Source organism: Lethenteron reissneri, chromosome 64 (genome assembly GCF_015708825.2).
Source record: "Lethenteron reissneri isolate LAM-NWPU_2019-01 chromosome 64, ASM1570882v1, whole genome shotgun sequence".
Taxonomy (NCBI): Eukaryota; Metazoa; Chordata; class Hyperoartia; order Petromyzontiformes; family Petromyzontidae; genus Lethenteron; species Lethenteron reissneri.
The window spans coordinates 8,259,554-8,282,937 of record NC_083842.1 but is presented as its reverse complement, the minus strand read 5'-3'; the positions used below and the strand labels follow the sequence as shown (position 1 = coordinate 8,282,937).

Sequence of the window (23,384 nt, the reverse complement as noted above, 5' to 3'; positions counted from 1 at the left end):
TTGTGTCTAACCAATAAAATGTAAAAATGCATTCTTAATTGTACTGGCATTCAGTGTTGTTTTATTTAATAAATGGTGTGTAAGAGAAAAGCGCAATTTGCGGAGCAAACACGTGCACACTCAAAACTGTACCGTACAGATGAATTGAACTTTAGGTCGTTGCGCTCAGAGCAGCAGTGCGTTAACCACTACCTGAACAGTGTTCGTCTTCAAATGGCAACAAGTCCTCATCGCTCAGGTCGGTCACTCTCTCACGCTTACCACGACTAATTGTCGAATGATCCACCAACGCAACCTAGAAGTCCAGAATGTGCTTGCACTGCATCAATGCCGCTGATGCAACCAGAAGGCCGTTGGGTGGACGGGCTGTGTTTTAAGATATTTGTTTTTATTTCAAATGGAGGGAGATATGTATGTTGAACTTATTTTACACCGTACGTAGCTAACCGTGCTAATCTGAGGTGCGGAAATGAAGGAGACGTTGTCTGCTTATCTATCACAACGGTGCATCAGTGAAAACTTTAAGGTCTTATTATTAGATTATATTCAGTGCGGGCGTAACATCCCCCCCTAAGGGATTTGATGAATTGTCACGACTCTGTATCACAATCCGATTCACAGTAATTTTTTTTATTATGACAGTAATGCTGCTAACATCACAAACATTTTACGAAATAAAAAAAATCTGTTAATTCATGTGTATTTAATATGAAAATATATGGCTGATATTTGAAGCTGCCGAACCTGTACTTTAGCAAAGGCAGGTGCCCACTCGTTAAACACTATTAAGCCATGTGGGTCTGCTGCCTCTAGTGAGTCTAGTCGATAGAAACAATTACATGACACTTTGAACGCTATGAATCACTCTTTGGTTCTTTCGGTAAAGTCACGTAGGTATAAAATACGTGACTTTACCGAAAGAACCAAAGAGTATGGATTCCTGCAGTCACGAAAGCTTCAAATCAAGATTTAATCACCAACCAGCTTATGGGCGAGTTCTTGCAAATATTTGTGTGCATGTGTATATATCTGTCCATCCATGCTTTATCAGATGTTCTTGTGTGTTTTGTGTGTGTTGGTAATTGTGTGTGTGTGTAATTGTGGGGAGTGGAAGTGTAGCGGTTCGTGTATTGCTCTAAGAACCAAACGACCCGAGTTCGATTCCTGCTCACGGCTAACACCAGTGACGATTATCTGAACCGATCCTCAAATGAGTACCTGGTGCGGTCTGTAAACATCGACACTGGGGAGACAAAGGCGGTCGGGCGTGGTGTTGGACATCCACCCCCTCGTCTACCTTGCTGGTCTTCATAGGTGCTCGCTAGCAGAACTTGCCCCGAAAGTATGTTAAGGGTATATGGAGAATCTTTGTCTTTGTGCTTGTTGGTAATTGTGTATGTGTGTGCACATTAATAATTGTGTGCATATGTTCGTAATTGTGCATATGCGTGTGTTGCTAATGTTGCGTGCGTGCAATGTGCTACTACTACGCCATGCCATATTTGGCAAATTTGGACCCTGAATCCACCAAGTTGTTTTCCATTGCAGAACTTGAGCTGTGCCACCAACGTCGTACGTAATGAACGCGTCGAGTCGCATGTAAATAACACAGCAGCAAGTGTACGTATTAGTAATTGCATGTGTGTGTGTATATATTTGTAATTGTGTACTGCATGTTTTTTCGTGTGCTCCACTAGTTACTCTTGTGCTTAGCCAATCGCCCAGGCTGCGGGCGTGGTGTTAATGCCGTGTGGAAAAACGCGAGCCCCATGGCACACAGCATCCCCACGGCGTGAATGTACTCGTACGAGTTAGGGTATGGCTTCCCACACACAGCGTACCTGCATACATTGCACAAAAGACAAAGATCACCCACGTAGCTCTTAACAGACTATTGAGGCAAGGGCTGTAAGAGAGCACCTATTAAACCGGTAGAGCGTAACGAAGGGATAGTGTGGGCCAGCACCACACAACAACACCAGGGTACTCATTTAAGGCTGAGTCGACCTAGAGGAGGCCCAAGACCGATTCAGATATTTACCACTGATGTTGGTCGTGAGCGGGAAAATAACTCGGGTCAGCGGGTTCATAGAGCAGTGTGCCAACTACTGCACTATCGCTCAAGATGCATGACACACACACACGGATCGTACCTTTTAGCAGTGCTCTTCATAATGACATAATGCGCTAAACAAATAATGAGTGCAGGCACATGTATACCCTTTTTGTCAATTCACTGCAGGATGGGTGTCTCTCCACACCACACGAGTCGCGAATGTCATGCGTAATTAATATTTCGCTCGCGAGTAAATGACCCAGTGTCATAGTTATCTGAAGCGCTGCCCGAGACGTAGTTGTTTCCAGCTCACATTTCTCCACAGCTCTTCACCATCCAGCGGCAGCTTTACTTTCTCCTTCTCGCAGTAACATGGGCAACCTCTAGAAAAGCATCTTACAAGGCTGGCATGGCACAAAAGAGAAGTTGATGGTCTACCGGGTTCTACCAAACATCTTTTACCGCTTTTCCAATGTACAAACACGAGCCACACCGGGGACATGCGGAGCCAGTCCCGTTGTAGCTCAGGAGGCAACACATTGTGTTTAGGGCGTCACGGTGGCGAAATGTTAACTACCTTGCCTAGTATTTACGCAATCTCACCCAAAAACCTCTATTATGGATATTGGTCACGAAAACCTACGTGCTAAACTAACCTCTATGTGGAGGATACTTTTCTTCAAACAAGGAAATTGGAGAAACTCCGAATCAAGCGGATAAAGCTGATGTCTTCGCTGGCGTTTCTCACACAAGTGACGACATCGCATTTATCTCTCTATTTAAGACCGAAACAGGAGGATTTCTCCATAACTCTGGATGTCGCCTGAAGATGCTGGTTGTAAATACTGGCGAAATGTCATACTCGAATTGTAGATGTTGTGGATTTACACACCGGTGTGCTGTACTAGTAACGAATTGGCATGTTTTCTTTACGTGACAAACCTTACTAATTGGCCGTGTCTTGTGGTGGTGTGTTGAATGACACATTTATATTTACGCGATCTAACCCAAAAACCTCCATTATGGATAATACAGGTCGTGGGTTTGATTCTGACCCTGATGCCTGTATATTTGAAGTTTGCACATTCTCCCTGTGGTCGCGTGGATTTTTCTCCGGGTCCTCTGGTTTTTCCCTCCGTATTTAGAAACATGCGTTTCAAGCACTTAACTGCTATACATTTCCACGTGACAAACCACTTCGTTGAGCTCTCATTTGTGGCCGGGTCGTTTCTGAAAAAGAGCTATATAGCTCAAGTGGGCCTTACCTGCTAAAATAAAAAATCTTTATACTTTAATAAAAAAAATAGTTTTATATCATTTTATTATTCTTCCACTGCAGAATTCGAGGTGTGCTGCTGATATCGCCCACAATGAACGAGTCGTGACGCATGTAGGCAATGCAGTGGTAGGTGCAAGTGTACTGACACAATGTATCACAACATGTATAAAGTCTGCTGCTGGCCCCGAGTCAGATTAAAATCGTTTTTTTTTCACCTGAAGACGATTGCTTGTGTTGCGATCGAAACGTCGTGATTTAGATTTGTTTTTCTATCTACGTGGTTTTACCGAAAGACCCAAAGAATATGAATAGCGAATCACAGTTTGGTTCTGCCTTGGCTCAAATGTGCCCCAGGAAAATGGGTTATTAGAGTTCCCTTTGCTGATATCCACCAGAGCAAGTACTTACTTCCGGAGCCAGTTGACTTACAAGAGGCCCACACCGAGTTTAAACCTCGCAGTCATCTGTAAACATGAGCATCAGGGAGACAAAGGTGGCTAGGCGTGGTCCTGACCACACTACTGGCTTGTGTGCTGTGACGGTCTTGGTAGTTGCTCCCGAACAGCACTTACCCTAAACAATCTAGAAGAATAAAGAGGGCATCACTATGTTTGTGATTACACTTACCAGTGAGTAATTCCATTGCTGTCAGGGAGAGCTGTCACACTCTGCCGGGTCAGATTATGTGATTTGAGCAGCCAGTTACAATCCATACTGTGAATACATCGATGTGAATTAGATAAACAAATAACAGACAGCCACTACATTGCAGAGATACAATTAGTAGGGGTGTAACAATGCAATCATTTCAGTGATCGATATTATTACGCTCATCATATGCATTGAATTGTGTGTGTGTGTTAGATTCCTTATTACATCCGCAGTAATAATCAGGCCAGCCACTGATTTGGAACCATGAATATATGAAACAAACGATGAATGTGCTACCCGCTAGGCCATGTCACACTTAAGAGGCACCAACAGCAATTCATTAAAAAATCATAGTATTTTTGAATCTGCGGTTTCCTCCCTTCAACAAAGTGACAAATTTGTATGCTGCTTCTCATGGAATCTTTAAATACACAGCAGCGCACAAACAGTAGTAGGCTCAGTACTGATTCAGTAGGCAGTAGATATGCTGATTTAATATAATTATAGTTATAGTAGAACTCCTCTCATCCGTGATGAATAGGGGGGGGGGGGGCGGGGAGGCCGACAAACTTCACGGATGCAATCATTAATCCAAGCAATAACCATCCGGTAGAAACCTTTAGCGAGTAGGAAACCCCACAAACTTCCACCGTGTGGCTGCGTCGTCTGCACCTGAAGTAGTCCTCGTCGTAGTCACTGGTGCACAGGTAGGCACGCTTGCTGAGCGCCTGTCCCAGCGGCGACATGACCACGACGTCCGGTGCATCGCATGGGCCCAGCGGTTCGTGCAGCCCGATTGACAGCTGCGTTTGAGGAGTCGCGAAGTATGCCTACAACACAAATATCCCACGTGAGACCTTTAGCATATACCCGTTTACCCAACCAGCACTTTCCTGTCCGAGAAATGAATGCATAAATATGAATTGGTTAAAACTATTAGTACTAAACTTTTTATTTTACCAGGTCGGCCCATTGAGCTATATGGCTCTTTTTCAGAAGCATCCTGGCCCCAAATGATAGCTCAATGAAGTGGCTTATCATGTGGAAATGTATAGCAGCCAAATGCTCTAAACGCGTGTTTCTAAATGTGGAAGGAAAACCGGAGAAAAATTTACGCAACCACGAGGAGAACATGGAAAAAATGGTTAAATATTAACCATCCCACATTTGCTGTTGACATAATCGTTATACAAGTTCAATGGGAATGAACTGCGGGCAATGTTTGAAGAAGTTCCTAAAGGATGCAAAGTTGGACTCAAGATGAATAAAATCAAAACGGAAATGTACGTGCAACAAATCACGTACTATGTCTTTTGGAGGAGCACAGAAGGAAAACACAGCAGAATGTTTATACCTCGGGCAGTTATTGAAAGTGGACTGAAATCTAAATGATGAAATAGGCTGATGGGAGCAGGTTAGGGTGCTTTTGGCAAGTTGAACTTGATAAATGTGAAGCAACGTGCCATTGTACTACCAGCTACTATGCAATGTTGGCACTAATAAAGAATACGGAACAAAAACTAAAAAAACATGCAAAAAAGTGTGGAGAGATGCATGCTTGGGAGTCGAAAAGAGGAACATGGATTGGAGAATGCACACAGGCTGTCAATACAAATTAAGTGGGCTTTGGCAGGACAGGTAAAGGTACGATAAGGGATGATGACCGGTGGGTGAGAATAACTATGGCGTGACAGGCAAAGAGGAGAGAACACGCCTGAAGGGAACGTCTGCTGCAGAGATGGATAGATGAAATCAGCTCGTGTGCAGCAGGTGCGATGTTACACCGCGGGACCGTTAGAGGCGACAACGCCTTTCGGAGGCCTTCACGCTGCAGTGGATTCGTTGTGGTTGTGGTGGCAGGTGGAATTTTTCTTCTTGGTTCTTTCGATAAAGTCACGTAGAATGGAAATAATAAAATAATAAAAATAAAACGTAATAAAATAATTCTCACGACGTTTCGGCCACAACGCAAGCAGCCGTCCTCAGGTGAAGAACAGGTCTGTCGAGAAGACAGAGTCTGAATTCAGACTCTGTCTTCTCTCACCTGAGGACGGCTGCTTGCGTTGTGGCCAAAACGTCGTGAGAATGATTTTATTACGTTGTATTTTTATTATTTTATTATTTCCATTCTACGTGACTTTACCGAAAGAACCAAGAAGATGAATCCCTGCAGTCACGAAAGCTTTAAATCGGAGGTGGAATTTTGCGTGTGAGCTCACGGATCGCACCATCAAGGTGTAAACAATGAAGTGCAATAGCATGGCCCATGCAGTCTCGTGCGACAGCCAGCCCAACAGCCAGGTCCCACCATTCCCTCTCTCGGCTCTGCTCCCTGCCCCCCTGTCTGCGTGACGTTCACCAATCCACACCATGAACACGTAGATGGCTGCAGACAGGCAGGCAGACACGCACACACACACGGGGGTCAGTGAGTGACCCACACCATTAGCGCGAAGAAGGCTACACACAGGAAAAGTAAGTGACTCACGCCATCAGCGCAACTCTGATTATCATGGTTGGCTCCATACGGTGCGAAAGAAGTTCAACATACATATCATAATCTTTAGACTGGAGGAATACGATGAGCTATGAAGCTCGTTTTCACATATATCCAGTAGGGGTGGGTCAGCAAGTTACAACAACAAGCCATAAAAACATTGGAGTGAAAAATAGAGAAACGGTAAACAAGTCATGAAAATAAATAATAGCATAGATTTGCTACACACCCACATAGAATGAGTGAGTGACCATTACCATCAGAAAGTAGATCTCTACACATAGGGGATTAGTGGTGGGTGATACACCATAAGCACATAATTCACTACACTCACACACAGGGTTAGTGAGTGACCCACAACATCAGCGCGTAAAAGCCTACACAAACACGGTCAGCAAGTGACCCTTACCGTTAGCATGGAGACAGCTGCACACAGACACACATAGGGGCAGCGATACTTAGTGCACATGATTGAAGTGAATCGCAAAATGGAATAATTAAAGTGGGTAGTAGGCATACAAATGGCAAAGAAACCTTGTTTAGCTTGATATACTGTTAGCGAGCACCAATTAGGACTGGTACACCAAATCCTTGCCCATCGCGGGTGTTACGTTCTTGAAAATAGCCACAATCAGCAAATCCGGGACCCGTAAACTCAAAGGCGAAGGAGAAAACTCGAGATCGGTTCACGATTCGAATTACGACACCCCCTCCTCTTGTTTTATCTGACACTACATTAACCCAAGCGTGAAACAGGAAGAATCTGTACGTAAAATATTAACATTTTTTAGAGTGTGAAATATAACTTGTACATACTCTTTGGTTTTTTCGGTAAAGTCATGTAGGTAACAAAAAGGAAAATAAATTAAATTACGACGTTTTGGAGGCAACACAAGCTCCCGTCTTCAGGTGGAACCGTCACAGCAAAAATGCTGTACGTGACTTTACCGAAGAAACCAAAGAGTATGGACCCTTGCAATCTAGAAATAACTTGTACAGTCAAATCATGAAATAAAAAAATGTATGTACACAGTGTAACACTCCTACCACTACGTAAATCGTGGACGGCTGAAGCTCCCCGTCTCACTGGACACTGGGAAAGTGACCTGGGACCCACAATGAGCCACTTGGGAGACATGATGGAGGCAAGACCGGCACGTGTGTTCTTCCGCAGCAGCGGCATCATGATCAGTACAGTTACGATGCATACAGGAATCTCGTCACCAACCGCAAATGATCAACCCACAGGGACACAATTGGCTGCGAACTATACCTCAATAAATTTGGTGCAAATACTCAAATCAACGAAGTGCAAGGTTTTGGTGAATATCACACAAACGGGTTATGTGGCCAAATCCATGCCTGGCGACCCTGGCCTGCCCAGTGCTGATGTTAATACATTGCAACAGATTCTTATTCAAGGTTGAGTAAATCTATGGGAGGCCTAGGACCGGTTAAGATCTCTCTTGCTACTATTGTCATCCATGAGTCAGAATTTAACTCAAGTTGCAGGATTTTTTTACGCAATGGGCTAACACTGTGTTTCCATTTCTCATGGGTAAACACACACTCAAAACATCATCAGCCACGATTTAGCCACGACTGGATAAAGCCTTTCCCCAAGTTGCTGCTATCCTTCACGGTACTGTGATACAACAATCCACGCGCCACATGCACTTGAGCCAATCTCATCACTCCATCTCCTTTGCTATATTCCTCTCTGGATGTTGTAATTCACCTAAATTGGATACAGTGTCATGATTCATGGTTGCAATTCAAGAACATATATATTTTTTAATTTGTCGAAAGTATCAGCCTCTAGCGACTGATAGGGTCACGTAAAGTTTGTCAACATAATTTGTAACATAAAAATTGTTACACATACAATTCAATGTATGCATCGGGAGCTTAAAAATCTATATTAATTGATTATTCAACTCTATTACACCCATACTCATTAGCATATACATACATAGATGCATATATACACCAACGTCTCTACGTTTTTTTAAGTGTATCTGAATGAACAAAAACTAATTTATACACATGAGGGATGAATTTTCAGCTTTAGTTTTTTCATAGATCAGATTTGCTGGCATATTTCTTCATATTTGGATATTTTAATTTATTAATTATAGTTTAAATCTTGACTTAAACTTTAATAAATCACATTGTTCATTACTACATTTAGTGATTTTAATCATTTAAACATGTATAATTGCGTTTGACTTTCTATCATTAAGTACCATCAGTAAAATCATAATTGATCTTTTTAATATTTTAATAATCAATAAAACTACGTCACGTGGTGGCACTTTTGGCAAGTAAAACATGGAAGTGAACTCAGGTGTGATGTCACTTCCTATGACATCAATTTTTGAGAAACCCTCATGTAAATTGGTGTTTTACCCAAAAATACATCGTTTTTAACACGTCATTGCTTTATTTTTTTGATGATTCGGAGGCTGTGGCTGGTGGATTTAGTTTTGTTTAATTATGCTCCAGCACTACAGGTTTGCATTTTAACATATATACAGTACGTCCCCGGGTTGCGGAAGACCCGACTTACGGAAATCCGACTTTATGGAAATGCTCCCATAAATTATGTAAAAAAAAAATGCAATACGTGGAAATGCTTGTGTTGGTTACGTAAGGGCAAAAAGTACAGCGCGGTGAGGTTGCGGATAAATACCGCGGAGCGAGGTGTAAGTCCCGCCTTCCGCGAAGTGTAAGCCCCCTCCCTACCTTACGCCTCGCTCCGTCAAAATTCCGCCTTCACAGAAGCCCCAGCTTCATTAGGATTAAGATAAATGGAAATTTTTGTAGCGTTACGTAATTATTTTCCTTTTGTAGCATTACTTAATTGTACGTTTTCTATGCATATAACGATCTTTTTCCCAATGTTTATATTGGTAGTTTTCTCCATTTTAAGTTTATTTACTGTACGTAGGAGCCGTCCATAAATGACGTCACGCTATTTTGGCCGATTGTTTTACCCTCCCTCCCCCCCCTCGTCACACGACGTCACAAAAAGTCAGACCCCCCTCAAATATGACGTCACAAAGCTCTGGCCCCCCCCCCACCCCCCCAAAACCATATTTCCATTTTGAAGATGAAACATGCTTCAAATCACTTTAAACTATTGTCATTGTAGTGCGTATTTAATGTGGCGCTGCACTCTGATGTTGTAGGAGAAAACATTTATTAAAAGGTGTTGGAAAAGGTGACATTTAGCATAATATTCACTTGAAAATATTCAACGTCTAACTAAAACTGCAGATGTTCAGAATATTATATTTAAATTCTCTTATAATTATAAAATATTTAAAGTAATTCTAACTATAAAAAAATACTTTAAACTTTGTAGTAGAACGAAGCAAAATGGGGAGGTACAATTATAACAATCACATATTCATTCCACAGAATGAAAAGCCCTGGTAGAATCATTAGAATCTAAATGTTTAATAACAATCATTCAACAAAAATTACAAAATGTATGCTTCTCCATTCTCCCATGGAGAAGCAAAATGCTCCTTCATGGAATAAATAAAATGTGACCTTAGTAAATATTAATAAGCAAATAGTTAATAATGAAAATATATGAAAATGAGTGTTGTTACAACAATTATATATTTATTAAAAGTTTCGCATTTTTATGTGACGTCACATTTCTCAAAATCACCCCTCCCCCCCTCGTCACAAATGTCTGACCCCCCTCCCCCTCTAGGTGCGTGACGTCATTTATGGACGGCCCCGTACTTTATTTAACACAATTACGTCGAGACCTTATGGTGTCAGCCAACAGCCATCAGAGAAGTCTAAGCCTAGCCTAATGCTCGGTAAACAAACATTCGGTAGTGACTGCTTTCTGTTAACAATGAATATAAAAATATTTCGTGATATTCATAAACAATTGGATACGGTATATGTTCGATTATTTTAATTAAGGGTAGTGTTAGGGTAGATATTCGATTAAATGAAAAAATCATAGGAGGTGCAGAGTGTATGCACAGTGATACTGTACAGGTAGCGATAGAAAACGAATGACAGCGCGATACAGTACTGAGAGAAAACGAACCTAGCAGCCGCGTAGGGGAGGCACAACTGTTTCCGGCTATGGGATTTTATCTCGATTCTGGGGGGAAATTGTTCAGTTTCCAACATACGGAAAATTCGGGTTGCAGATCGTTCTCGGGAACCAAACCCTTCCATAACCCGGGGACTGCCTGTGTATATATATAATTGGGGATAACCATCATCCCCTCTGCAAATCCTGCCGTGTTCACAAACCTATGAGAGTGAAGACCAGGTTCTCTGTGTGGATCTCAAGGATGTCGTGCAGTACGTGGTAAAGCAACGTGAACTGCGTGGCCACCGCCACGGGGAAGGACAGGAAACCAGGGATGAGCACCGTCAGCACCTCGGCGATAAAACTACCTCCAACCTTGTCTCTTGAGGAGCTGCCTGTGAGCAGCCACCTAGGGGAATGAAGAGGCGAGGAGGTGGGGAGGGATCAGATCAGCAACAGTTTTGGCATAGGCAAATATGAACTGAATCAAAAATTGGCAAAATAACACTGAACTGCAAAGGCAGAGTATGTGGTGGGTGATGGGGGTACACAGAGCCAGAGAGTATGCTGGGTGATGGGGGTAGCACAGAGCTAGAGATTATGGTGGGTGATGGGGGTACACAGAGCCAAAGAGTATGGTGGGTGATGGGGGTACACAGAGCCAAAAAGTATGGTGGGTGATGGGGTACACAGAGCCAGTGTATGGTGGGTGATGGAGGTAACACAGAGCCAGAGAGTATGCTGGGTGATGGGGGTAACACAGAGCCAGATAGTATGGTGGGTCATGGGGGTACACAGAGCCAGATAATATGCTGGGTGATGGGGGTAACACAGAGCCAGTGTATGGTGGGTGATGGGGGTAACACAGAGCCAGAGAGTATGCTGGGTGATGGGGATAACACAGAGCCAGTGTATGGTGGGTGATGGGGTACACAGAGTCAGAGAGTATGCTGGGTGATGGGGGTAACACAGAGCCAGAGAGTATAGTGGGTGATGGGGGTAACACAGAGCCAGAGAGTATGCTGGGTGATGGGGATAACACAGAGCCAGTGTATGGTGGGTGATGGGGTACACAGAGCCAGAGAGTATGGTGGGTGATGGGGGTAACACAGAGCCAGTGTATGGTGGGTGATGGGGTACACAGAGCCAGAGAGTATAGTGGGTGATGGGGGTAACACAGAGCCAGTGTATGGTGGGTGATGGGGTACACAGAGCCAGAGAGTATGGTGGGTGATGGGGGTAACACAGAGCCAGTGTATGGTGGGTGATGGGGGTACACAGAGCCAGTGTATGGTGGGTGATGGGGGTGCACAGAGCCAGAGAGTATAGTGGGTGATGGGGGTAACACAGAGCCAGAGAGTATAGTGGGTGATGGGGGTAACACAGAGCAAGAGAGTATGGTGGGTGATGGGGGTAACACAGAGCCAGGGAGTATGCTGGGTGATGGGGGTACACAGAGCCAGAGAGTATGCTAGGTGATAGGGGTAAACAGAGCCAGTGAGTATAGTGGGTGATGGGGGTAACACAGAGCAAGAGAGTATGCTGGGTGATGGGGGTACACGGAGCCAGAGAGATTATAGTGGGTGATGGGGGTAACACAGAGCAAGAGAGTATGCTGGGTGATGGGGGTACACGGAGCCAGAATGCACTGCGGGTGATGGGGTTACATAGAGCAAGAGCATATGCACAATAGAATAATATATCGATAATGATGTGTAAATGTGTGTGCAATCATGTGGGTGTGTGTAGACCTTGAGGCATTGGTGAGCATCGTGAAGTTGAAGGAGAATGTCATGTGGAATATGTAGGATGTCCACGGAACCCAGTAATGGCGGTCAAATATATTGGGGTCTGTATCATGCCATGTCCACCACAGCAGCTTGATGCCTGCATTTGGAGAGAGTGAATCGACCAGACAAGTAAATCACTGAGAGAAATCACCCAGTGGCTCACCAATACAGTAACTCACCCGGGCAGGTTAACCACTCAAGAGAATCACCCAGTGTCTCACCCCAAGAATGACCCAATCATCCAACCTAGGACAATTGTAGATAGGCATAAAACATATCACTACCCCACAATGCGATGGCCTGTTATGATTCAGAGTAACACATTCCTGCGGAGAGAGCTGGTAGGAACGTTGGGTTGCTCGGTCAATGGCCATGGTCAACGGCGGCGTGGTGTATTCCGCAAATATGGCCGACTGTGAGGGCGGGCACAAGCCGGCGTGAGTAGGTTAAACGTTGAGTTTTATAAGGGCACCACGGGGTGACCAGCCCCTCCCCACCCAGCCTCACCCCTCCCACCCCCCACCCAGCCCCACTCTACCCACCCTCCCCTCCCCACCCAGCCCCTCCCCACCTTCCCCACTCCACACAGCCCCAGCCTTCCCATTTTTTGATGCACGACGGACGGACGGACACAATAATCCCCTGTGGGCTGGTGTAACCAGGAGGTTCCTACCAGTAAAAATGTCTGTGTATGATGTTCTGTCTCGCTTGTACTGTCTGACTCGTACATTTTTTTGTCCGAATATAACATTTGCACACATTTAGATTTTCACATACACTGTTTGATGCGTATAATTCACATCAGTGTTTAGTCGGGGGGTATGAAGGGGATCGTGGTTAGAAGACAAGGATTGTTGGGAAGTAGATGATTTAGGGGAACACATTTTTTTGCATTCACGATGGGTTTGTATGACACCGGTAGTACGATTGGTATGAAAAAAAACTGACCCATGATGTCGAAGGGTATGTCTATGAGCAAATTCCCCAGTGCCACGGCGAACGGCTCGGCCCACCACGGGAGACCCATGTGATTGACGGCTACGTACGCATGGTAAATCATCATCGGGTAGAGCACGATGATGTGCATTGGGAGTCTCTGGCCTGCAAATAAAGGAAAAAAAAAACACGTAACATACACACACACACACAGAATTACACTTTGAGTTCCAGTTAAACGCACACTTGCAAAATGTAATACAAAGTACAGAAAACGCTAACAAGTTATTATACAATGTGGTTCAAAGGGCTAATAATGTGTCAGGGCACTGAGCTGGCACCACCAAAACCCATGGATGGAACTAGATCTACCTGAAATTAAACTGGATTCTCGAGCCGAGTAAGTTGTTTGGTCACCAATTGAGGATAATTGGCAGTCTAATAGTCACGAATTCATTTTTCACTTTGTTTGGATTACCCCATATCGAAATATATAAAAAATGTTTGACTGCCATGCAGAATATATTCTATGTAACATATCAAAACGTGTATCCTGAATGTGCGTAAAAAAACGATTTACGGGAATTCATAAATAGAATCCGACAATGTCCCAGGGTCTTTCTCTGACACAAGGTATATCAAAAGGACAACGTGTATATTATTGGAAGACAAATCCCACAATAATTGTCGTCTCTCATTATAGTGCCCAGTCTTATCTCAGGTCATACAAGCTGAAATTAAGTCAACTCGGAATGCTAGGACAACGAGTGAGAAGATAAGAAAACAACATCAGAATAAAGGTGATAAATATGGAATCACCAGGGAAAATGCCTAGAAATCAGTTGAGTCATGATCCAGGATATGCAGGACAGTGCAGTGCGTTTAGAGATGGCTCAAGACAGAATTTAGTGGAGAAAGCTAACAGATATACCCCTCAAAAGTGGGGGAAATGTCTATGAACATGAATATCTGTCCTTATAAAAAGTACATTTAAACCTGTTCTTAGGCTTATAGTTATAAGGGGAACAATCAATCAAACATTATTTAGTATAGCACCCTTCACAATAAAACAATGTTCACAGACCACTTAACACATAAAAAAGTATATAAAATGACACCAATAAAAATGTATATTACACAACGCAAAAGAAAACTGATTATCAACCCACTCCGCAAGCGAGTAAACAGGCCCCATAAACTGACCCGTCATATAGTGGTGTCAAGCTGAGAGACAGATCAACCCATAGGGATTTGTGACGGACTGAAGAGATTGAGTCTTCAGCAACCGTTTAAATGTGCACAGACTACCATCTTCCCTTATGTCAATGGGGGAGGTCGTTCCGCCACCTGGGAGCCAAACAATGGAATGAGCGCCCTCCGAAGCCACAAGACTCTGTGCACTGGAACTAAGACATCTGGCAGCTACATATCTCTCCAAAAGATCAGAGCGATAAACAGGACCTTATATCTTTATTTAAGATTTCCTGACTGCAGGAATCCATGCTCTTTGGTTATTTCGGTAAAGTCACGTAGGTATACGCCTGATGATTGACGCTTGTGTTGTGCCCAAAACGTCGTGATTTACTTTATTTTATACCTACGTGACTTTACCGAAAGAACCAAAGAGTAAGGACCTTATATATTAAAAGCAGGATATTAAATATGATCCGCAAGTAGACCGGCAACCAGTGTAATCTCTGAACGCAGGAGAAATGTGCTCCCACTGGTCATAATTTGTAAAAAAAAATCTGGCGGCTGTATTCTGTATTTGTTGGGAGACTATTAATGTGTGTGGTAAAGCCAGCATACATAGAGTTACAGTAATCAAGCCTATACGTTATAAATACATGATGCAGAATGTCTGAAATTGTATTTCTTAAAAATTATATAATTATTATGGATAGGTGTGCTCTAGTGGTAGTGACTTATGTAAATAATCCCTATTTACAAACCAGCTTAACAGCATTCTGGAAAAATGTACTGCCAGTTCTCAACTTATGAACAGGTTCTGTTCCTGACAGCCGTCCGTAAGTCGAATCTTTCGCAAGTCGGAAATCAATATGGTCAGTGTTATAAAATGTGTTACAGTTCAACAAAAAATGGAAGCATTGTTAAACTCATAAATAAGAATTATTATTGAACATTTGCATGTATTGCTGTGATATTGTCTATTAAATAAACCAAAATAAAGTAACATGAAAAAAACACGTTTTATTTTCACTTATCTTGAGTCCTGATGCTGGCTGGCTTACTTGTTAGAAGGGGTGTAAATGAGTCCCCACAATTGTACACGCACACACACGGGGGTATGCACACGCATACACACACAACAACGATTCCCCATAAAGACTTAACAGACTGTTGGGGCAAGTGCTGTTAGCGAGCACCTATGAAGGCCGGCACGGCACACGAGGGGGTGGGTGGCCAGCACCGCGTCCAGCCGCCTAGACTCGATGTTTAGTGGCAATGTTTACACACCGCATAATGTACTCATTTGAGGCTGAGTCGACCTAGAGGAGGCTCAGGACCCATTCAGTGAATCGTTACTAGTATTGGTCGTGAGCAAAAATGTACTCAGATTAATGGGTTCGTAGCACAGTACGCCAAACATTGTACTACTGCTAACCCACACACGGGCATGCGCACGCACCACACACGCACGCATATGCGCAAAACAACAACCGTCATTCGCCACAAAGTGGCAGTGACGTCTCCAGTGTTTGTGCCAGGCAATGTGCAAATTGAGGCCACGTGAAGTGTCGAAGGCTCGCTGGCAGGAGGCTCCTCCGCCCTCTGCTGTTGTTGGAGGGCAACTGCCTCAAACCTGCCACGGACCCTTCATGAGCCTCCTCCACAGAAGGCCGATCTCGACATCGCTCATACGAGTTATCGGCAGGTCCACTCAGCTCCATATCCTTCTGTACCACATCAGTCAATCTCTTCTCTAGCCTGTGCTATGCCCGTTTATCCCCCTCTATTCAGTAAAAAAAGAGTTGTTTTGACATGCAGTGACTGGGCATGCGGGCTACATGCCCCAGCCAACGCAGGCTATGCCTGCAGGAGGAGCTTGCCGATGGGACTGTGTCCATATCACACTCACTTTTATAAACACACAATCACTTTCACGCACATACACACATATGCATGCAAACAAAATAGTTCCATGGTTAGGTTCGCAAGTGTGAGTTCGCTAGTCAGATGGTTAAAAAAAAAATATCTTATGGAAGCTCGTTCGTAAGTGCCGATGTTCGTAGGTCGAGTGTTCGTAAGTCAAGGACTGCCTGAAATGAGAAATTATTTCGTGAGCAATAGGGTTATTAGACATCAGTGGAGTATCTTCATATGGATTACCTTTTATTACACCATACATACTGAGAGTGTTAGAAGACAGAGGCGGTATTGCCATAAACATGCTATTGGGCCAATGTTGGCCCAACGTTGCCATGTTGTTGGTCCAACGATGGGATGTGGGTTGTGGAGGTTGATGCTGCTGGCTTTATGTTGCGGACTGTACGACATACCTAGGAGCATCGTGGAACTCTGCGCATGCCAGAAGTTGTCGATGTTTGGCAGGAGGTAGCTGATGGACTCGACGATGAGGCCATGCAGAATTATACCCACCCACATGTACCGCCACCTTCACACGCACACAGAAGCACACCCTTCAGAATAGCATATGGATTTGCCGCCACACTTGTTCCTCGTTTCTTCTGGAATGCAGTCGAGTGAAACTTTTCAATCCCACTACGGTGTTCCGGCTTGTTCCAACCCAGATTTGAAAACAATAGGCCATGTGTGTTGGCATCACGGTCTGATTGTTGCAAACCTGAACAATTACTCGCAAATAACTTAATTGGATAAGAACAACGTACCAACATCTCCATTCACAAAAGAACATATTGCCTTCATGATAACCTCAATGGATAAACATTTTCAAGATTTAATCTACACTTGCTTTGAAGACACACTTAAAGGCCCACCAGTTTCACCGGGCTCCGGTCATCTACGTCTGTGAAATATGATGCATGTTACAAATTACATTATTCTTATCAATTATTCCGGAGTTGAGTGCGCAAACCTCACCGCCCGCCCTTGCGGATTGCATGCACAGCGCTCGCTGCCGCCACCAAAAAGACGGTGACCTCATTGATGAGCAATGTCGGGTGCAGGTCCCATATTTCCCGCGGGTCCCGGAACGTCACCAACCAGCTGCTCGACGGTAACGAGGAAAGCGCCATCCTATAAAGCCTGCAACGTCTGACTCACACGCAGGCACACACACCACAAGTGTATGCAGAATTGCCCTCGTTATTCTCGAGAGATATACGTTCTGGAGATTTGCGTGAAAATCATTTTTTTTGCGGATAATGATATTGGCCTACGAAAGGCTTTTTAATGGATTACCTTAAATAAATACATAAATAATCTATTAAATATATGAACATTATCATAATAACACATCTCGTCATCTCATAGCTTTATCTCTCATCACTTTTTCTCGTCACTTGCTTTCCTGCTCTCTCTCGATGCAGTCGTATCGAGTTCCGGATGTGATTCGCGGACAGCCAAAATCGCGGGCAGCAAGTTCGTGAATAACGGGGCAATACTGTACATTTATCTCATGGACATCCTAATCAACAGCAGCACTTATGACCAAGGCAATGATTTTGGCTTGGATTTTTTTTTTTTAACTCACAGCCAAGTTGTGGGGGAAAACAAAAAAAGAATTCACTGAAAGGTCACAGATTAAGGTGGAGTGGTGCCCCAATTATTATATGTTGGACCATGAGGCTGGCATACAATTGCCTACTCGTTTTGAATGTCGGGGAATCTTTAACATCCACTCTGAAGATGATGGCACATATCTAAGATCCTGGGTTTAAATCCAGGCAGCCACCCATGATATAAGCAGGTGAGAGTGCAAATGCTTACCCCGAGCTCTCATACTCTGATGGTGCATTGGCTTTGAGTTGTGCGCCTTTTGGCTTCATCTGGTCCAACACAATGTGAGACTAGGCTCTAAGAAAAGCTGTCTCGGGTGTGGACCAATCAATTTAAAGGACAGTGCATACATTATCAGAGTTGTGTTTTTTGTTTGCATTCCGACCGCAGGTATTGTGGTCAATGCAAACATGACTCCTTGTAAAATAGGTGTCAGTTTTGTTGCCAGATAAAAGGGTAAAAAAACAATTATCAGGTGAGAGATTTTCACAGTTTAAGCCTGGTTGTCAATTTTAACTGACAGAAATCAACCGGAATGTGTCTGATTTCGTCAGATCTTGGAATCATAACAGGTTTAAGTCTGAAGAGTGTTTGGATGGGTGATCACCATCAGCGTATAACATTATCTTATAGGCTGATGCAAGGCTAGGTTGTCTGCAGAGGGCAGCGCAGCAAAAAGTAATTGGTGTACTATATTATACTCCAATGTCTATGCTCCCTGTCTTCACCAACCTGCGATGACCAGCACTGAAGTATGGTCAAGTAACCCTCATGAGCTTAACGGCATAAGGAGGCCCTTATTTTGAAAGTTAGTTGACAGAAAGTGTTGTAGAGTTGGGAATTGGTTCAATAAAACAATTTTGTCAAACTTCTACCCTGTCACTTGTGATGTTATATATTTGTTCAAATTTTTTGTTTTGTTCAAACCATTAGCCTAAATGTAACATAATTTGCATAAACTATTATTTTACACGTGCAATTTGATGCATGAAACGTGAGTATAAGAATATATTTCATATCCATTCATCGTCATCAGATATGCTGAAATGGTAGCTGTAACATCTAATGACAATTAACTACAGGAAACGTCAGAACTTAATAAAAAGGCTACACATTTGGACTCAATATAGATTCATCAATAATGGGGTAAACAATAACGTACAACAATATTAATTGAATTGTAAATATAACACATAAGCTTTCCTTACCAATATTATGATTCATAATTGATGTTTGGGTCAGATTGTGCGTGTAAAATCCGTGTCATACACCCTACTCCACCCAATACAAACAATAAAGCTGTCATGTAAACACATGTGCCAATGTATTAATGCTTCAGCGCACCAATATTTTGGAGAGAAATCGAAAACATTTAATAATTTAACATCACTTTTTTTCTTATAGTTACAACCAACATCATTGTGATGCTGCAGGGCATCTCAGAAGATGATCCATGATTTGCTTCTCCTGACAAGCACATTCATGATTCCATGAGAGTTGCATCTGGCGAAACCCACTCTCAGTCTGTTTAGGCTTCGCCATGTGAGCAATTTGCAATTGGAGCCAGATGCGAGCTCCTTTGTTGCTTGATTTTTCCCATTATTTTTCCAGAGGGAAGTTCTAGGCAGATGTGGTCAGTGGTACAGTGGAGCACAAGAAGTTGTTCCTCGATGAGAGACGACGGTGTGCTGGCTGATGGCCATGTAGCGGATGGCGGGTGTCTCACTCTAGGACTTGCCGGTCGTGGTCACCTGCTGCTACTCTCCTCCTGATGTTAGGGGCGCAATGCCGGATAGTGCATATAGGCAGGAAACACAGTGATGGCTCTCAGGCAAACTGTTACGATTCTGCACATATAATTTAGGGCGGTGTCGACATGCTTACTGTGGGTGAAGAATCCCTAGGTGGAGCATGCATATTCAGCCACAGATAAACAAAGTGCTAAGGCGGTGGTGCGTAGAGTGGATGGATGTGCTCCCCATATTGAATTTGTAAACTTTTCGGAGATTGTTGTTTCGTCTGTTGGCCTTGGCTTTGGTATTTAAAGCAGCAAACAAACGTGCCAATTTATGACTGAAGCAGCAAAAAATTGGCACGTTAGTTTGCATGACATATTTATTAATTCGCTGTATTTGGTGGAGGATGGTGTACGACACTCATTTTACTCACACAATCTGACCCACAAATCTATTAGAACTGAACTGTATCGCACATTCTGTTTATGAGTACACTATTGCTTCACTGGGTAGAGTCCACACACGCACATATATGGCTTGTTATCTGCAGCAAGTTGTTGTTGTGGGCATGATAGCCGTTGTGTGCAAGTCCTTGGTCCTCTGCAGGCTTGCAAGGCCAACCAAAGCTCAATCACCTAATGTAACCCAATTTACGAAGCAGGTTATACTGGTAGGAACCCACTGGTTCCACCAGCCCACAGGGGATTATTGTGTCCGTCCGTCCGTCGTGTAGGGAGGGGCTGGGTGGGGAGAGAGGGGCTGGGTGGGGAGGGGAGGGTGGGGAGGGGCTGGGTGAGGAGGGTGGGGAGGGGCTGGGTGGGGAGGGAGGGGCTGGTCACCCCGTGGTGCCCTTATAAAATTCAACGTTTAACCTACTCACGCCGGCTTGTGGAATACACCACGCCTCCGTTGACCCTGGCCATTGACCGAGCAACGCAACGTTCCTACCAGCTCCCTCCGCAGGAATGTTTTTTTTCATCTAATTGCACTTTAAACAGCCACCCCACCCAGCCCCTCCCTCCCCACCCAGTCCCTCCCTGCACGACGGACAGACGGACACAATAATCCCCTGTGGGCTGGTGTAACCAGGGGTTTCCTACCAGTATTAAATATATTCTTGTGTATGGCAAAATGTTCAGGAGCTCAATGCCAATAGAGTACACAACAATGCTCTAGTGTACAATTAAGACAAAATCGTAAATATATTCTCGAGTTTTGATAATTGCGGGTTTACTTTTTTCATGTTTTACCACCCTGGATGTGTGCCACTGTCGAGTACTTTATTTATATCCTACATCTTCCTCACAAATGTCTTCCCCAGGGCCCAATTCGTGAGTTGTGCTTAGAAAGCAAGGTAGAGGAACAGGAGGCAGTGTGGAGCATAACATCTCGCCACCGTGTCACGGTATACTTACTTTCAGCGAGATGTTAACTACCTTGCCTGGTATGCAGGAGGTCGTGGGTTTGATCCCGACCCTGACGCCTGTATATTTGGGAGTTTGAATGTCTCTCTCCCCGTGATCGTGTGGATTTTTCTCCAGGTTCTTCTGGTTTTTTTCCCCTCCACATTTAAAACATGCGTTTATCGTACAGTATTTGGCTGCTATACATTTCCAGACAATAAGCCACTTACGTTGAGATATCATTTGTGGTCAGGTCGCTTGTGAAAAACAGCTATACAACTGAGTGGGTCTTACCTGGCAAGATGAAAAGTTTAGTTTAGCTTAAACAGTGGCTCTTGCGTGGCAGGATGCTTCCATGTTTGCAATCGTTAGCACAAGTGGCTTTGCAAACCAGAAGGCGGCCCTGCTCGATTCTAATTGAAATGGCCGGGCACGGCAGTTGATACAATAGCCACGTTTATTAACACCCCCCCCCCCTCTTTGTCTACCCATCATTATACATATTTACACCACGGTCAAAAGGTCGCGTGCACGAGTTATAGTGTCTAGTTATTCCTACCTCTTCCAAAAGACGTCTGACCGGCGTGGAAGAGAAGCTCTCTTGAGCTTCCTCTGACGGAGGCTCTCCTTTGTTAAATCCTTTATATTAAGTTCGCTTGCTTGCTTGCGTGCTTGCTTGCTTGCTTACGACCGTGCAAATCTTTCGGTCGTTTTTTAACCCACTTCCCGTGATCCAATCGAGCTGAAATTTTGCACACAGACTCGTTGTGCGAGACAATTAATGTTCGTGAAATTTTTTTTTCAAAATTTTACACTGTTTAGGGAAAACAAATTAAATATTTAATTACCAATTGCTTAATACTGGCAGACAATCATCTGACCCATAGGTGGCAGCCATCTCAAGCCAGAGGACGAGAGGACTCTAGCCGCCACGCATATAAAGGATTTATAGTGAAAAACTTTGTTTTCACGGGTTATACTTATTTAGTAATGGCGTGGGAAAATTTGGCAAGACAGGCACAGGGGTTGTCAGGATCAGTGCCGCAGTCCGGGGTTTAATGGTCCTCGTTGTCGCATACAGGACACTTTCGATTAATGTGTTGGTGACAACATATCCCTTTCCTGAAAATTTTGGCAAAATGCATGCGGATCCCAAAGTCAACGTGTTGGCAATTTCACAAACATTAAAGGTTAAAATGTACTGTATATCCAATTGCTTGCTCACGCCACTGTTGTGAAAAGGGTCTCTCTTGGCGATATTTTGCTCTACTCATCATGCGCGCCTGACTTATTGGGAGAAGTCGGAGTACACACACTGTACCCCACCAGACGTGACCTGCGGATTGGCTAACTGGTGCATCTATTTATACGAGTTACTTATTTCTTCAGGAAGCCACACTAAGTCGTACTTTTTCATGGAGGGTCCTGCTACATCGGGTATTTTTTTTAAATCTCAAGATGTTTTCAGCCAATAAAACAATTATACGCGAGGGAAGGAAACCGGAGCACCCGGAGAAACCCCACATGGCACGAGGGAGCAAACACTATCCCCGGACAGATGGAAATCGACGGAGATTCGTCAAATTGCTGTACTGCCTTCTCCCGGTGACCCACAGGGGATACGGTGACCTCGGTTCGCTCACTGGAAGTGGGTTTCGCAACATTTGCCAACGTCATATTCTTGGTTCTTTCGGTAAAGTCACGTAGAAGGGAAATAATAAAGTAATACAAATAAAACATAATAAAATAATTCTCACGACGTTTTATTTTTTTTATTTTATTATTTCCCTTCTACGTGACTTTACCGAAAGAACCAAGAAGATGAATCCCTGCAGTCACGAAAACTTTAAATCGAAACTGCCAACGTCGTTGACACACCCCCCCACCCCACTCACCCACCGTGTAAACTTGTACACTCACCCACCGTGTAAACTTGGACACGATAATTACACCGGCTCATTAACTTGCAGGCAGGCCCCATCGTAGCAGCGCAGCGCGCTAACCACGGCGTTAGTCCACCACGACCGCACAACCAACGCACAACCGATACGTGGACTGTCACATCTTTCTGGATGAATGCAGAGAATGTGCGCTTAATCCTGCGATGAATTGACTATGTTATGGACAGAGGGTGCTGCTGTACCACGCTTGTGCCGTTGGTTGCATGTTACAAGCCAGCAGCTGGGCTCGACGTGTCAGTGTTTTAGTACCGTTAACATTTGCAACAGCGGAACTTACTTTATAT

General features: G+C 43.9%; 1 protein-coding gene across 1 annotated transcript; it reads right to left on the bottom strand.

The window, feature by feature from the left end:
• Nucleotides 1-609: 609 nt before the first annotated feature.
• On the bottom strand, nt 610-21,765 carry LOC133359130 (uncharacterized). The gene is made up of 10 exons (XM_061577524.1): nt 21,699-21,765; nt 17,362-17,535; nt 16,800-16,915; nt 13,291-13,443; nt 12,304-12,439; nt 10,774-10,961; nt 6,215-6,372; nt 4,659-4,816; nt 3,963-4,049; nt 610-1,841 (listed from the first exon to the last, which is right to left on the bottom strand). Exons 2-10 carry the CDS (start codon nt 17,514-17,516, stop codon nt 1,694-1,696), a joined length of 1,299 nt encoding a protein of 432 aa, XP_061433508.1. The 5' UTR covers nt 17,517-17,535; nt 21,699-21,765; the 3' UTR covers nt 610-1,693.
• Between the last annotated feature and the right edge of the window lie 1,619 nt (nt 21,766-23,384).

Excerpts from the sequence above, each read along its gene's own strand:
- LOC133359130 (XM_061577524.1), bottom strand. The coding sequence starts at position 17,516 with ATGGCGCTTTCCTCGTTACCGTCGAGCAGCTGGTTGGTGACGTTCCGG. Across the intron at positions 12,440-13,290 it reads CATACCCTTCGACATCATGG|GCATCAAGCTGCTGTGGTGG; the intron begins GTCAGTTTTTTT and ends CTCCAAATGCAG. Across the intron at positions 6,373-10,773 it reads CCTGGTCTTCACTCTCATAG|CCATCTACGTGTTCATGGTG; the intron begins GTTTGTGAACAC and ends GCCTGTCTGCAG.